At 36.7% G+C, this 16,934-nt stretch overlaps 1 protein-coding gene across 8 annotated transcripts in view; it reads right to left on the minus strand.

Moving 5' to 3' along the window:
• Positions 1-418: 418 nt before the first annotated feature.
• Positions 419-16,934, minus strand: part of LOC129739080 (proton channel OtopLc) — a 60,344-nt gene continuing 43,828 nt past the window's right edge. For all 8 annotated transcript variants that reach the window (XM_055730471.1, XM_055730470.1, XM_055730469.1 and 5 more), the window contains 4 exons: positions 2,435-2,920; positions 2,140-2,357; positions 1,686-2,075; positions 419-1,621 (listed from right to left, as the gene is read on the minus strand). In XM_055730471.1, coding sequence (XP_055586446.1) covers positions 543-1,621; positions 1,686-2,075; positions 2,140-2,357; positions 2,435-2,920 — 2,173 coding nt within the window. In that variant the 3' untranslated portion in view covers positions 419-542. The remainder of the gene's footprint in view (positions 1,622-1,685; positions 2,076-2,139; positions 2,358-2,434; positions 2,921-16,934) is intronic.

Below are 16,934 nucleotides of genomic sequence, written 5' to 3' on the forward strand. Positions count from 1 at the left end.
TCAATCGACAGTGCCTTTCGTTCCCAAGATTCCAGTCAAACTAAATGTCCCTCCAATGTCTTCGATTGTATCGAATTTTCAAACAGATGAGGATTTCCAAGATGCAGAACCAGCCAGTAACCATTCCCAGTCTCCTGACCGTTCAGTTCGAAATCGTACGACAACTACGGCTATGTTTTCACGATGCGGGGATCAATCGATCGTCGATAAAGGGGTTTAAGTCTTTCCGATCGACTGTACTCCAGTTCACGAAGAGAATTCTGTCTAAAGGATTTAGATTTGGCCACCAAAATCACTGTTACGCTCATTACGCAGTGCGTCTACATTTAAAACGAACAGAGGTTAAGTTTTGGTTTTATCTATATATCTTTGGTTTGGATTGGTATATTATGTTTCGGATAAAAAAAAAGTCATTCAATAAAATATAAATTATTTATGTCGGCAAGATTGAAATCTCTACAATAATCTCTTATATACACGCATCACTGGTTTCAACCTTAATCTAAAACTGTCCTTAACCTACAGACAGCCTCGCGCGAGGCCTAGTGGTGATCTTTGACTTTGTATGTGGATTTCCACACCTCAAAGAGGCAGATTGTTGAGTGGAATCGATAGAAGATGGCCAGTGGCATGGACACGTGCGTAATGACCGTCCATGCCCACGTTCCGAAGAACTCCAAATGGGACGGCCGAAAACTGGCTCGTCCCTTGACCAGGGTATTGATGAACCACATGGCCATGTTGGCCACCAGTAGGAAGGTGACAATTTCCCTTCCCGGTTTGTTGCGGTTCTGAAGCGCTCCTCGACACTTTCGCCAAACTGCGTTCAAGATGAACAGTGTTTGCATGGAGGTTTGTGCCAGACTGAATATCTCCGCTATGAGGCCTTCTTGGGCGCCGAAATTATTTTTCTTGATCGAGAAGTAGCTGCCAATAATACTGAACATACCGTAGACGTAGACACCAGTTTGAGCAAGCACCAACAGAGTGCAATCCAGGCTCACCGAACTGGCATGAGGATCGTTGCCTTTCTTGCAGAATTTGAGATCACGCATTTTAATCATTGCTAGGACAACGGCTGCCGCCGTGATACAATAGAGGAGGATTTCGGCAATAGTTACTTCTTGAAGGGCAAATACTTCGTAGCCCGGTTCATCGTGCAGCACGAAATACATGATTAGGCAGATGATCGTTAGGACGGTTATGATGATCCCTCCAAACATGCCTCGATGTGCTCGGGAGCAATCCACGGAGAAGTGATGGGCACTTTTGGTATGATGCACCGAGTGATGCATCTTCTGGGAGTTTCGACGCGTTCGATCGATTTCAGCGATCGTTTTGACCTTTTTCCACATCTCGTAGAGAATGACGGCACAGATAAGTGAGTATTCGATAGTGCAGGGGAACAGGAATGGTGAGGCCTTCTGCACCAGAGATCCCATGATGTTGGTTCTCTGACATTCGATGTATTCTGCTGCGTCGTCGACTGTCCTTTTTGAAAGGCTTCGATTATGATTGGCTCCTTCTAAGAGGAATAGTGAATCCTCCTCGCTGGAGTCTGCTTCTGTGGTGAATGTTGATGTCGCTAGAGTAGTGGTCGTTACATTGACGATTTGGTGAACTACAAAGGATTGAATTGATTCATTAACGCACGAATTCTTGAATTCCAATAACCTTAAACTAACCGATTGTTGAATGATCCGCCAAGTGCGCCAGGTGGTGTATTTCGTGTTTCGTTTCTTCCACGAGGACGTACAACCATTCGCACAGGTTCGTTGCAACCATATGCATTAGACCGAACCGGGCGAAGACCTTGTGCCTGGCCATGTCCAACTCGGAGGTGTTGAGGAAAATAAACTGCATCTGAACAATTGACAGGATCATCCTGGCGGCAGGAGTCAGCGCAACGAAAATGCTCGAACATCCTGGTGATGCGTTCAGCTCGAAGTATTGACCGAACTCGAGCCCCGAATAAACCATCGAGCCAATGCCGAACGCAATGGCTCCTACTCGTAGGTAAAAGCTTCCGAAGTGTGGCACCCGCTTTTTGATCGGGGTGTTGCTGGTTTTTTCATCTGAAATGGGGAAAATTTTCTTCGGTAAAAAGGGTATTTTTCGACGCTATTCATCTCTACTTACGATAAGTTTTGATCAGCGTCATAACAGCTCGCCGACGCATTGTCGAAGCGTAGACAAACACGACGAACGCTATGCTGACTACGTACAGATACAGATAGAACCCTTGGTACACGTTGGCCGGTATCTGGGCGGAAAGAATCTCCGTCACGGGTAACGCTATCCCCAGGATAACGATAATCTTGGCGTAGAGGGCTGACAGGGCTGTACTAAGTGCATCGCTGTGGAACGTTCAAGAAAACTTCGGTTATTAGCGTAAGTACAGCGATTAGCCTCTTGTTTGAAGGCAGATACTCACTCTCCAATACGTCGATTCTTCCGGCGTGACTCGAGCGCCAGATCACAGTGTGCTCCGGTTCCATTGGGAAGTTGACTTAGCGAAGCTTTGCTGCCCATGTTTGATTCCATGTCGTGACCTTGAGCGGCACCACTACGCTGTCTTCCCCCCGGAAGCCAGGCTAGTGAACCCCGTCGCAAAGCTGACAGTATCGTCGAAGGCCTGTGATTTGAGAGGATGTCTTGCATCACTACCGACGGCCGGCGATGATGGGATGATCCATTACTGTGACCGGTTGAGGATTTCATCCTCGGTTGTTCGTGTTCTGGGATCTGATCCAAAATAGTTGCCGAACCATGGTGAGAGTATTTGACCGGCATTGCGGTCACTGTGCTGGATTTTGTTAGCACTGGAGCAGTTTCCGTATCCGTGGACTTTGGAATTGGTAAAAATGGCTGCGCTTCTCGATGGTTCGCACTACCGTTGTCATCGATGTCCACTTGTTCACTGCAGAAGGAGATTGAAGGAAAAATACGATTGGTTATCAGAGTGATGTCTATCTACATGGGTATCATTGGTCAGTTTCCAAAATTGATTCGTCATAATAATTTGCAACGGTAGCGAAAAAAATGTGACGTGTAGTATCAGTTCGGTAGCATTTCGAGCGGCGTGTTATTGTTACACATTGGAAATTTTGGCAACGACTGATAACGCGAAAACAATCGATAATTCATAAATATCGCTGCTAGATAGCGAGCCATTTGCTTTTATCTCCGCTAGTAAGTGAGTGAGTGAGTGATAATGCACATGAAAGTGTCAAAACAAAGGTTAGCCGCACGTGCGAAAGCACGAACCGGGAGCTGTGTTATATGATTAGATTGATCACGAGTTGAACCGTGATCTCTCTTCTGGCGATTGACAGTTGGGAAAATTTATAAGCTGCTGGTATCTATCGTTGCGAAAATTGTGAAAGACGCGTTAAGGCTTGCGCTTCCTTTGAGTGTCACTCAACACAATCTGCTTTTGTTGCTAATTTTAGAGCCAATAAAGAGATAACAATAAGATTTTGTTATTTGATTATAATTCGAACACGGTATATACACCGCGTAAAAAAAGTGCAAAACCCGCTTAAAAGACCTCAGTGTAGTACGACCTTGTTTTCTCAGAAGAATGCGTTATTTCGACTTGTACTTAATACTTTTCTTTACGCTAATTGCAATCATTGATTCGATATAAGAAAACCACGAAAAAACCTTCTAAAAATAAAGAATTATTTTAAAATTACGAACAAAGAGATCAAAAAGAAAATTAGGGGAGATAAGGGCATAATGGCCACCTTAAGGAAAACGCTTATTTAACCATAAAGAGCAGCTATAATATGTGAATTAAATCATTGTTTCGTGTTCAAACACTCAAATAGTCTATTGCTGTCTAAAGTCTGCTTCATTTAATATTGGAACACAAACAATTGCGTGTAGTTCAGTCATATATTAACGAATTCATAATTTGTTTTTCATACAAATGTAGCATTTTCTTTACTCTTTCATAAAAAAAAATTAAAAAAATTATTCATTGCTGTTTCGAAGAAATTCTCGTACTTTTCCCGTAATACGGCACATTAGGCGGGGCACACCCTTTTCGTCCACCGTTTTGGCGATTTGATTCCTCCAGTTCTTCATTTGAGTCATGTTCCTAACAAGTTTTCCCTTTGCCTTAAGCCTCCGCTTCGTGATTGCCCAGTATTTCTCTATCGGCCGGAACTGGGGGCAGTTTGGGGGGTTGAGGTCCTTCGGTATTACGCTGACCCCGTTCGTTGCGTACCATTCCATAACCGTTTTGCTGTAATGGCAGCTTGCGAGGTCCGGCCAAAACATTACTGGACGGTCGTGGGCACGAATAAACGGCAGAATCCGTTTCTGTAGGCACTCTTTTTTGTAGACTTCTGATGTCATTGTCTTGTCAGTGAGAAAGACTTTGGTTTTCTGTCCACAACTGCATATCCCCTGCCAAATCATGTACTTGCGGGCGAATTTATCCGCAAACACGAACTTAAATTTTGCAGGTACATCCCCCCGAGCCGTCGCCAAATAAAATTTTTGACCTGGGATTTGCCCAAAGTCCGCCTTCACGTAGGTCTCATCGTCCATCAGAATACATCCGTCGAACTTGGTCAGCACTTGGTCGTACAGCTTTCGAGCACGGATTCTGGCCACATTGTTCTGCTTCAGCGTCCGATTTGGCTGTTTGCTGGCTCGGAATGACCTTATTCCTTCCCGGAGACGAATTCGTCGCACCGTACTGTGAGCGGTCTGGAACTTATTGGCCAAATCGCGGTCTGAAAGATTGGGATTCCTCTTGGCGGCCTTGATGACTTTCCCACGCAGTTCCACTCCGACGCTTCAAATGCGGCTTCCGAGCCGTCGTCAATGTTTCCTTGTACTGCTTGATAACACACCATACGGTATTTCTGGGCATTTTAAGCTGTTTAGCTAGCTTCGATGCCGACAACAATGGAATTTCAAGAAAACTGTGCACAATTTGATCTCTCCGTTCGGCTTCCATGGCGGTTGTTTACAAAATGCTATCGTTTGGTGTTATGACATAAATTCATGGTGAAAGGTAATGAATTTCCCGACACGTGGGTGAAAAAAGTTTCCAAATCCGTCCACTAGGAGCGCCACAATGAGCAAAAGAATTTGTTCCAATATTAAATGAAGCAGACTTTATTGGATGAAACTTGAAAAAGTAGATAAAAACGTTCAAAAATGCAATTTAAAATTGTTCGCCGAAAGCTGAAAACCAGTCACTGTAGGGGCATAATGAAAACCCCACTGGGGCAGTATAAGCACTGACCACACTGACATGACACTAAGAACAAAACTTCAACCATTCTCTGTCTAATTTTTTGTTGTCAGATTTTGCAGGTTCGCAATACCGACGGCAGGTGGCGAACCTGGAAATTGCGTGTTTTTGTTTTAAAGTTGGGTGGCATTTCCTAACTGGGATAGCATTTCTTCAAATCGATCGATGCGCACTCTGGAATCGACATTGCGTACTGTTGGAAAAATTATCGAGAAAACGAAATCGAGTGTCCAGTCAGTATGGTCAGTGGTATAAGCTCAATTAATCGGGACAAGATGAGCGTTTTCTGCCGTTGAATCTAGCAGCGAATTCGACTCGATGAAGTCGAATGAATAATAGAGCTACAGCTTGACTTGTTTCATCTGACTATTTGGCCTATTGGTAAGGTGTCGGAGAGGTAATCAGTAAACTCGAGTTCGATTCCTGGTCAAGGTGATTTTTTTTTCATTTATCATCCATGATCGATGCATTTTGCACTAAACAGTGAGGCATAAATTCATCAAACAAAGCAGTAACAAAATAATCTAGGTCTGTTTGTAAAATTCTCAGAATTACCACATGCTCATACATTATGTTTCTGGTGTTTTGTTTGACGGATGATGCTACTAGCCGTACAATTTTACAATAAAAACAATCAATCATGAATAGTATGCAAAAAAAACCCCTCGAACAGGAATCGAACTCGAGTCTACTGATTACCTCTCCGACACCTTACCAATAGGCAAATCGACAAGTCAAGCTGTAGCTCTATGATTCAGTTGACTTCGTCGAGTTGAATTCGCTGCTAGATTATACGGCAGAAAACGCTCATCTTGTCCTGATTAAAAGTGCTCTGTTTGCCCCAGGTTAACAAATTTAAGTAAAAACGCGTTTTAGAATTGATTAAAGTGAAAAATCAAAAATTTTATGATGGTGAAAATTGAGAAACAATGTGTAGATTATGTTGCAGTGCGTACATTTCAGATCAACATGATTTAAAGGTCATAAAAGCTTATTTGGTGGTGCTCAAAAATTATAATATTTTCGTCACTTGAGAACCTAGCTGGTAATTATTTAATATTTCTGTAAAAATGAAAAGGATATTTCTTTTTTGGTGAAAAATTAATAGGTATAGGTAGTACGAAACAAATCCTCATGAAAATTTGTTTAAGAAAATACATACTTTTGTAGAAAAAAGGAGTGCTTATAATGCCCTGGGTGCTCGTTATGCCCTTATCTCCCCTATTTTTAAAGTGATTATAACATTTTTTATTTGTTAGGTGCATTTTTAGGCTGGTTTATTTTTTAATTGAATTGAATTTTGAATTGAAATGAATTATTATGAATGATCTGACAGCTTATAAATTTCTGAATATTAATAGTGTAAGATTAGCAAACAAGACTATCTATTGTATTCAAGTTCATTCACAAATAATAGGAGAGAATTCGAATAATCGATCATACTTGTCAAAAGTGTCTCCTGATCATATCCTGCCACCCAAATCTTCAAACCAAATTTTTTTGCTAGGATGCAGAGGTGACATCGGTCCTAAATCACGAATTTATTTATTTCATCCTTTTCTCTTTTTCCTATTTATCTATCTATTGACTGCAAGGACGTGGCCGGCGCCGTTATTGATATTTTAAGAGAGAACATCAATTTTGTGCAATGAGAATGAGCTGCTACTCCTAAGCATAATTCTTTTGACCGTTGCACAAAACTGTTGGCTTCGGTCAATCACGGAGTAGCGACCATTGGCAATGTGGAATTCGTTCTACTGAGCCACACCTGAAAACATGGAGCTTGAAATGCAAATAAAAAGTAAAAATAATATAATTCAAGTAAGAAATCCGAATACTATTTAGTGAAAATAAGTACCACTCGATTATTATCTCACAAGCCTTGTTTTGTGAGAAATTGATGATAAAGCATTTCGTACTCAATGGTCTTTGGTGGATGTGAGTAGTCAATCAAGCTCAGCTAAGCTAAGCTAAAATCGTTGTAATATACAGTTCTCTGTGTATACAGTTAGTTCTTCAATGTAGTTTAAAACTTTCATAACTTTGTTCTCAACCTATGTGAAAAAATATCAAGTGTCTGTCAAGTCATGTTCCATATGTTTATTGTCTAATGTCTAATGCTTTAAAATTGCTTCTCTTATTAACGTTAATTTTAAAGAAATTCATACAATGTGTGCGATAAAATAAACGTTCATTGAAATTACGATAGTTAGACTAGATGAAACAGTCCAGTAAAGTCAAAAATAACAATTTTCTTAATTTTTTTCAAACTAAGTTTAGCCTAGTGGGTAAGTTCCACCAAACTGAATTTTTTTTTTCAAATTCATCAATTTCATTTTCAAATTCAAGATCATCGACTGAAAAACTTTCGAAAAGGTTCCATGGAACGTTGTTATTTATTTTATTTTAGACCTACTCAATTCTTATGATAAACTTACGTTAACTTTATCGAGATACGTCATAAACATAATTTAACACTATATTTCATCAGTAAAACGCCAGTAAAGTGAATAGGGGAGAATGAGGATACTTGATCCCTGGGGATACTTGATTCCTTAGCTATATCTCGAAACAGGAATGTCTTACATCAAATGTTCTAGAAAAATGTGAGCAATGAAGCAAAACAATGCTTGAAGCTCAAACATTGTTTAAAAAAATTATTGTTTGAGTTATTGAACATTTTTTGAAAAATTTCATAATATGTGACTTGAAGATCTTTTTTTATCACTTTAAAATGTTCCTTACATGGAAAGACTATAACAACACTATTTATTCCAATATATCAATCGTTGGAGTGTAATATGAACTTCAGAATACCATTATTTCATAGCAAAACTCTCAACTTTATTCTACAATTTCCTAAAATGTTGATTACACTAGTTTACAAAATTTTAAAAAAAATTGTGAACTTGATTAACTGACCAACATTTTTAATGTAAAATCGGGCGCTGAATCCGAAAATGAAATTCAAAAAAATCTCAGTAGAACCGTTTTTGAGTTATGCTCCAAATTCAAAATTTCGGAAAAATTAAAAAAGTTCTTGTACTTAGATTGAAATATCTCGGACGGCATAACAGTAATTTGAAATCTCTGTTTTGCATATTAAAGATGAATAAATTTTCTATCGATCATCTGAACATTGTTTTTGCGTTTGACCAACAGTGTTGTTGATATTAGTGACTTTATGAGGAAGAAAATTATAAAAAACGCATTTTTTAGAGAAAATTTTGTTTCAACTAAAGTTTTTGACTCGATGGTAGCATTTAAAAAATCTGATTTTCTTTTGCGCTTGAATTTCAATTTATAACAAAGATTTCAAGTGGTTATTTATCAAAATAGGTTGAAAATTGAAGAAGTTATGGCTACTTTACCATAACTGTAATTTTTGAAGTTTTAAATAATTTAACGAACCGCAGTACACTTATCATAGTATAGGAAGAATGAAACATGATAAATCTCACTCGCTCCAAGTCAAAATTATTTATTAGCTTACCAAAAGGTCACATGCCAAGTTTCAGGAAGATCTGACCATACGGAGGGGTTGCTTGAGTCTCAAACGTTAATAAAATTTTGAGGTATTTTGCCCGGAAGGAACGAAAAATACTGGTTTTTCATCAATAACTTTTTTCATCACTAGCTGATTGTTTTTTATGGTTGATTTCCTTAAAGCCTAAGTTGAGACAAATATTTCACCCGAAGACTGTAACTCAATTGGATTTGAAACAGAAAAGTTATTGCGGTTCAAAGGCCGCAAATTTTGTCCAACACGCAATGAGTACTTTTTACGCATTGCGTTTTATACGACAATTTTCGATCAAAATACAATCTTTGAACCTCAATAACTTTTCTGTTTCAAATCCAATCGAGTTACAGTCTTCGGGTGAAATATTTGTCTCAACTTAGGCTTTAAGAAAATCAACCATAAGAAATAATCAGCTAGTGATGAAAAAAGTTATTGATGAAAAACCAGTATTTTTCGTTCCTTCCGGGCAAAATACCTCAAAATTTTATTCACGTTTGAGACTCAAGCAACCCCTCCGTATGGTCAGATCTTCCTGAAACTTGACATGTGACCTTTTGGTAAGCTAATAAATAATTTTGACTTGGAGCGAGTGAGATTTATCATGTTTCATTCTTCCTATACTATGATAAGTGTTCTGCGGTTCGTTAAATTATGAAAAACTACAAAATATACTATTATGGTAAAGTAGCCATAACTTCTTCAATTTTCAACCGATTTTGATAAATAACCACTTAAAATCTATGTTTTAAATTGACATTTAAGCGTAAAAGAAAATCAGATTTTTTAAATGCTACCAACGAGTCAAAAACTTTATTTGAAACAAAATTTTCTCTAAAAAAATGCGTTTTTTATAATTTTTTTCTTCATAAAGTCACTAATATCAAAAACACTGTTGGTCAAACGCAAAAACAATGTTCAGATGATCGATAGAAAATTTATTCACCTTCAATACGCAAAAAAGAGATTTCAAATTACTGTTATGCCGTCCGAGATATTTCAATCTAAGTACAAGAACTTTTTTAATTTTTCCGAAATTTCGAATTTGGAGCATAACTCAAAAACGGTTCTACTGAGATTTTTTTGAATTTCATTTTCGGATTCAGCGCCCGATTTTACATTGGAAATGACTTTCAGTTTACTGAGTTCAAAAATGCTGTAAACTAGTGTTATTGGTACAATTGATCCCTATTGTTTAAAACAGTATATTCTTCTTCTGAATGGATCGTAATCATGGCAGATTACGAGATTAGTAATATTTATCAAATAACTATTATTTATTTAATTATTGTCTAAAGGGAAAGGCTAAAAAAAAATCTCTTAGTTATAGAAAATAGCGCCTCAAAGTATGTAATGCCTTTAGGGTTGAGACAAAGTTATAGAACTAATTTTTCTGGCAGTTATCAATTGTGAAATCAGAACAAACATGACCAAAATAGTAAATTGACATTCTATCTAGGGTTTCGTTTGATTGTTTTCCAAGGATTAGGGCTTCCTAAATAAAGGATCAAGTCTCTTTGAATAGAGGATCTAGTCTCCCTTAACTTAAAAAATATCACAATTTATTTTACTCCCATGCTTCTAGTTCATCTACGGGTTCAAGTATCGTTCTAATTTTCGGAGCATAGAAACTTGAAGTTACACACTACGAAAAAATGTAAAAAGGTGCGAGTTTTTTCAAAAAGATATGGTGAAAATTAAAAAAGGGGATCAAGTATCCCCACGCCCCCCTAGTCAAATCAGAAAGAGGGAACCAAATGATCAACTTACAAAAGAGTAGCCAAATATGGGACAGCTTTGCGGGTACATTTAAAACGCTGGCGAAAATTACTCGCAAGACTGTCCTGTCCCATCATTATTTTCTCCTCTGCATCAGCAAATTCCAGAGCAAAAAAACAATGGACAATATTTTAACACAATTATCATAATATTTGTGAAGAAAAATATTTAAAAAGGTACAGTTTGAACCGAGAAATCTACGAAAGTTTATAAAAATCTTTAAAGCCGTTTACTCGATTCGCTGTTTTTACACATGGGACAGTCTTACCGGCAGCGACAATGCTGCTGCTGGTCGGCTTCTTTTCCTTACCGGATTATTTAACGGCTTCTAAAGCTTTGAGTTTGGGTTTTCGATATGAGATCGTTTGAAAACAAAGAATCTCCAGTGAAATGTGATTTTTTTTCCTTCCTCTGCACATGAGTTTTGAGTGACCGGCACTGAATGTCTTCGATGCTCACTTGAAATTTACTTGACCTGTCACTTATTTAAGCCAATATTCACTTGCCCATCACATAAAATTCAAGTGATTTTTTGCATAGCGAATGTCAACAATGTCAGTATTGATTGTTTTGTTGTTGTTTAAAAAAACAACAGAGGTTTGTTTAAGTTGATAGGTGCAGAATTAGAGTAATTTATATGTTTTTTAACAATTATATTTTTCCATAGGTCGACAGAAACATCGTCTGAATCGGTTAACACGTCGCAGTGACCTTTTTCAAATCAATCAGGTTTCGGATACGTTTTCCGACGATAATTTATTTTGGAAATATTCAAGTGCAGTGAAATTAAAGTGAGTATCATGCAAAACAATAAATACTAATTTTTTTTATTATTGTTTCAGAAAAGATCAACCAGAGTGTCTCGTCAGAGTGAGGAAGTCAATAATTTTTTCAAGCCGAAACTTCTATTTAAACCCAAATAAGAAAAAAGGGAGGGTTTTTACGTTGTATTTTTTTTAAATAAATAATTGTTCTAAAGATATAAAGTTGATTCATCTTTGATATTCCGAAATTTCACCTAAAATCTACGTGAATTGCATGTAGCAGAACGCATCCCTATGCACATTGAATCAATGTTCATTTTCGCGTAGCGTTCATGTGAAGAATTTTTTCGGTGTAGGTTCTCCATCGATGCAACTAGCGGCCCAAGTAACAATTTTAGCTTTATTATGGTCAGCAAAATATCGTTTGGACTATCGCATTAATCTTCATAAAAAGCTAAAGCGCATTCTATAACATCACCTGGACTCTAATAAAACCAAAATGGCCCTACTCTAGAAACTTCATCAAGACATATAATTGTTGGTCATCAATGTTGGTCACCAAAGCTTTTAAAAAGCTATTATTTAACATGTTAGAAATTTTTGTTTTTTTCGGTTCTGTCAGTTCTCGGAGTTTTTTTTATTTTTTTCCAGCAACCATAATGGTTGATGAATGATGATTGCATTATTCAGATATGATCTGGTAAAATTAATAGCTAAAAAAACCAATGTTTTAACCATATATTGAGCGTCTTTTCTACTGCCAGTCAAGATTTTAGGAAAAATGTATACGAAAAAGTATCTTAAAATAAATTCGCCTCGTCAAATCTGATGGTCAATCATGATGGAGTTGATGGAAAAAGGCCTGAAAAAATATTTTCCAATGCTTGCATTGTGAATCCATCAACATGGCGTCATTTTGTGCCCTTCGATTTTGCAACCAACATGGCGTGAGTCAATTCATAGTTTTATTATGGTTTAATGATGACCCCAAAAAAAGCTACGATTTGACGTTTCTCTCGCAAGCCAACCAATTACACGCTAAGGTTGAGTTCCTCATTTCTGAGTTGTTAATCATTAGTACAGTAAATGAGGACAGACTTTTTGAATGAAAAGGGATTGGTTTTGAATGACCCGTGGAATAAATCATGAGTTGAAGTCAAATTTCGTTGTCTGACGCCATCTTGAAATCTGAACTTTAAAATGGTGTAAATGACTTGAAATCGCATAAAACTCCAACAAAATGGGTATCGGGTGAAAAGGCTAAACGAGTAGAAGTTGAATTTCGCTATCAGACGCCATCTTGAAATCCAAGATGGCGGCATCCGCTCAACTTTTAATGCTTAATGCTGACAAAAAGTCGCATTAAACCACCACTATACGGGTATTGGGTGAAAGGGCTAAACTAGAAGTCGATTTTTTTCTTTCCGACGCCATCTTGAAATCCAAGATGGCAGCTTCCACTGAATTTAAAATACTGTTAATCAATAAAAATCGCTTGAACACAACTTTTTTTCACGTAATACTACATTAAAACTACTATTTTAAGACAATTTAGATCATTTTAAATCACTTTTATTATTTTTTCATTATGTTTCTAATGCATTTAGCACTTTTCTTGTTTTGTTTATAGTTTTTGTTTTTTTTTGCCATTTATGTAATTCTATTATTCCTATCATGCTATTATGTTTAAATTGTATTGGCCTTATTCTAACGAAAACTATAAGGCTATGTTGTTTCTGTTAACCGTCTGATATAGGCACATGTGCCAAATTCGATGTTGCCAAAATCGAATGTTGCCAAAAACGAACAGGGTCTGTATTGTGGTGGTTTTTGTGGGATTTTCAGTCACTTACAGATTTTCAGAGAAACGCGAAAAGAGATATTTGACTTCTATCATTTAGCCTTAGCACCCAATACAATATATTTGGGAGTTTCATGCTATTTTCATTCATTTACAGTATTTTTAAGTTCAGCTGAAGCCACCATTCTGGTATTCAAGATAGCGTCAGAATGCAAAAATAAACTTTTTATAACCTATCCTAATTGACAAACACCCATATTTGGAGGTTTCATGCGATATTCAATGATTTAGAGCATTTTTAAAGTTTATAGAAAGCTGCTATCTTGGATTTCAAGATGGTGTAAGATAGCAATATTCGACTTCTACTCGTTAAGCCCTTCCACCCACTACCACCTGGGTTTCATGTCATTTTAAGTCATTCACTACATTTAGTTTAGCGGAAGCCGCCATCTTGGATTTCAAGATGGCGTCGGATAGTGAAATTCAACTTCTACCGGTTGATTTCTTTCAACTTATACCCCTATAATATAGGTTTTATGCGATTTTCAGTCATTTACAGTATTTTCAAGTTGAGTGGTAGCCGCCATCTTGGATTTAAGATGGCGACGGGCAACGAAATTTGACTTCTACTAGTTTATTACTTTCAACTAATAATCATATTGTGAAGGTTTCACGATATTTTCAGCAATATACAGCTTTGAAAATAAAAGCGGAAGCCGCCATCTTGAATTAATGATGGCGTCAAGCAACAATTTTTTTCCTACTATTTGGGCCCTTTCACTCAATACTCATATTGTAAAGATATTCATATCACTTTTGGTGATTTCAAGTTTTCAAAGATGTATTTTTTTAAATTTTAACTCAAAACCAACACGCATAACTTACCAAAAATGTGTAAAAATGGGAGTTCCAATTCAAATATGTGCTATCTAATCTGAGCGTGTCCTGTTTTGACATCTTGATCGAAAACTGTCACTACACGGAAAAAAATTGAGTGGTCATCCCAAAGACGCTGTCATGATAATTTTATCATTTCAGCGCTATACACGCTCATTTTTATCTAACCATTTATGTTTATAGAATAACCATTTTATTGTTTTTGATGACAAACTTTCAATATGGTTATTTTTTAAGAATTTTTCTGGGAAGAAATTTAACCATTTTGATAGTTCTCGAGTGAAAACCAAAAAATGAATGAAAAATTTAGAAATATGTACATCACGCCATTTTGAAAGTGATTGGTTCTGCAGCCACAGGTGCATTTTCTGTTAAAAATAAGAAATTTAACATTTTTCGCTTATTTAGCGCCATTTATAGATGTGAAAATGGAACGACGCACATCCTCTGGTCCGGAGAGGTAAGTCTTCAATAATATTTGGATTGATGAATCTGTTGTTTTTTTTTCACTCCTATTAATAGGATGCCGAAATTTGAGGATCCTTATACTTTATTTATGTTTTCCTCGGACAGGGAAAGCCCGCTGGAGTTAAATAATCGGAAGCAGTATTCGACCTGGTGCGGAAAACAGCAAAAATTCGTTCAAGTGTTAAAATTTTTTGGTCCGGTCATTTTCCGTACCATCCGGAGGGAGCTGAAGTGGGTAGGAATGATAGGAAAACATCACCCGGATATAAAGGAAATGGTACATTCGGTAGGGCGGTAGGATATTCCTAACTACATCTGCTGCAACACTAACATCCCAGCTCAAATAGTTGGAAAAACTACAGCAGCAAATTAAGTAATACAACGGAATAATGCAAACCCATCCTTGAGCAGATTTCTAAAAAGGCTAGCCTCGCTTGGAAAGGAATAACAAGAACTTGTAAGTTATAACTTAATTTTTTTTTCAAATAATCTGATTTTATTTTCCATCTCTTTTCTCATTATTAGAAACACTGTCCATGGACCACTTCCGGCAGCGTCTACACTTGGTCCCAATCAAGACACTCGTCGACAGCCCAACAGCAAGCTTCAGGGAACAGTCTGTAGTGACTCTACAACGCTAACACGAAAATAATGTCCGTCCCAGAAGGACTTCGATTTCTACTGTTCAAAAATGTAAATAATACTAAATACTATCACTAATCTTTCTTGGTTTCTTTCAAATGTCGAAAAACTGATTTTGCGAACGAAAAATGACGATTTTTATTTAAAATTTTATGACAAATTCTCATGAATCGAAAAAAGCAGCTCATTTGAATTTCGGTTGAAAAATAACCATTTTTCAACTTCTCCTCCAGAATCGCATTCGGTTAAAAAATAACCATATTTGAACTTCTCCCCGAGAAGTCATTTTATGACTTCTCATGGAGAACTCATAAAATGACATTTCCCGGGAAAAGGTCAAAAATGGTTATTTTTGAAACATAAATGGTTTAATAATTTCTAGCGTGTAGTATTTTCAACCACGAAAAGTTTAGCATCGATTTTGTGAAAGTGCGCATGAAACAATATTGAAATTACTATGTACCTGGTAATTTTCGATAACTCTCAATGTTTGTTGTCGAAAATACTATGGTCATGATAATTTCATCATAATTTCTATCACAACTACCATCCGCATAGTAATTATGACATTGTGGCACCAATTCATATCAACAAAATACTACGCACATCGTACTTCTGAGAACAAAACATATTTGACTCAAAAACATAAGTGCGTATGATAATTTTACTATGGTAAACATTCTTGTTGTTTACACTAATTCAGGATCATTAATCATCAAACTCGTTTGTAAAAAAAACTAATTTTGAGCTGCTTTATAGTTACATAACTTTGAAAATCATTCCAGAGCATCGGGAGAACACACTAACATTGACCGACGTGTGTCGGAAGTGTGAATTTTCATGTTTCAAATAATGTCATAATGCATGCATGCAAATAAACAAACAAACATACATAGTAATTTTACTATTTAAATCAAGCTCCTCGCTCCTCCTAATCTTTATCATAACACATACTAGTTTCATCATAAAACATATTAATTTTACTAGGGACGAAGTAAAATAATGCATCATTTCATTGACAATTTTACTAAAGCGCAGTCGAATTTACTATGCGCAGACAAATTGAGCACATGGTAAAATAGCTATGCGTAAGGTATTATAAACAACAAAACATATTTGACTCAAAAATATGGTCGCCTGTTGTTCGTTTAAACCACGGATTTAGTAATTTTACTATGCTTTTTTTTTGTGTGTAAGTTTTATGGCGGTTTAATAATCATGCACTGAGTGCTATTATAGAACATGCAAAAGAAAGCTTGGAGCAAACTTCTAGGTTTGTGTTTTATTATAGTTTAAAAATAGCATTCATAACTCTTTCAAAATAACTAAAACAGCGTGTTTAATAAAAGTTTTATTAGCGTTTTCAAAACCATCTGAAAACATATGGTCGAAAAAAAAATTATAAGCATTCTGCATGACCATAATAAAACCGCCATAAAACGAGCTGCACAAAAAAAATGCCATAATTAAACCATAATAAAACTTCCTAATGCTAGTTGGCATAATCTGTGTTACTTGGGGGGTGCTTGTTTAATTATGAAAGTAAATTTTTTTTAACTTTTATAAACTTGATAAATAAAAGAAGCATATGATGCGTATTAAGGTCAACAACATATAGAAAAATATGCTTACGCAAAGCGACGACGATGAGAGTTGGATGGAAATTTTTATCTCAACACACATCTGAGATATTCAGAGTGGCCCACGTTGCCCCACTCTCCCCTATATTCTGTGACATTCTAACTGACTCAGTTATCTGACAGTTTTTTTAGGCATTCACAGTGGTTT

This window comes from Uranotaenia lowii, chromosome 1, assembly GCF_029784155.1.
Source record: "Uranotaenia lowii strain MFRU-FL chromosome 1, ASM2978415v1, whole genome shotgun sequence".
In the NCBI taxonomy this organism is placed as follows: domain Eukaryota; kingdom Metazoa; phylum Arthropoda; class Insecta; order Diptera; family Culicidae; genus Uranotaenia; species Uranotaenia lowii.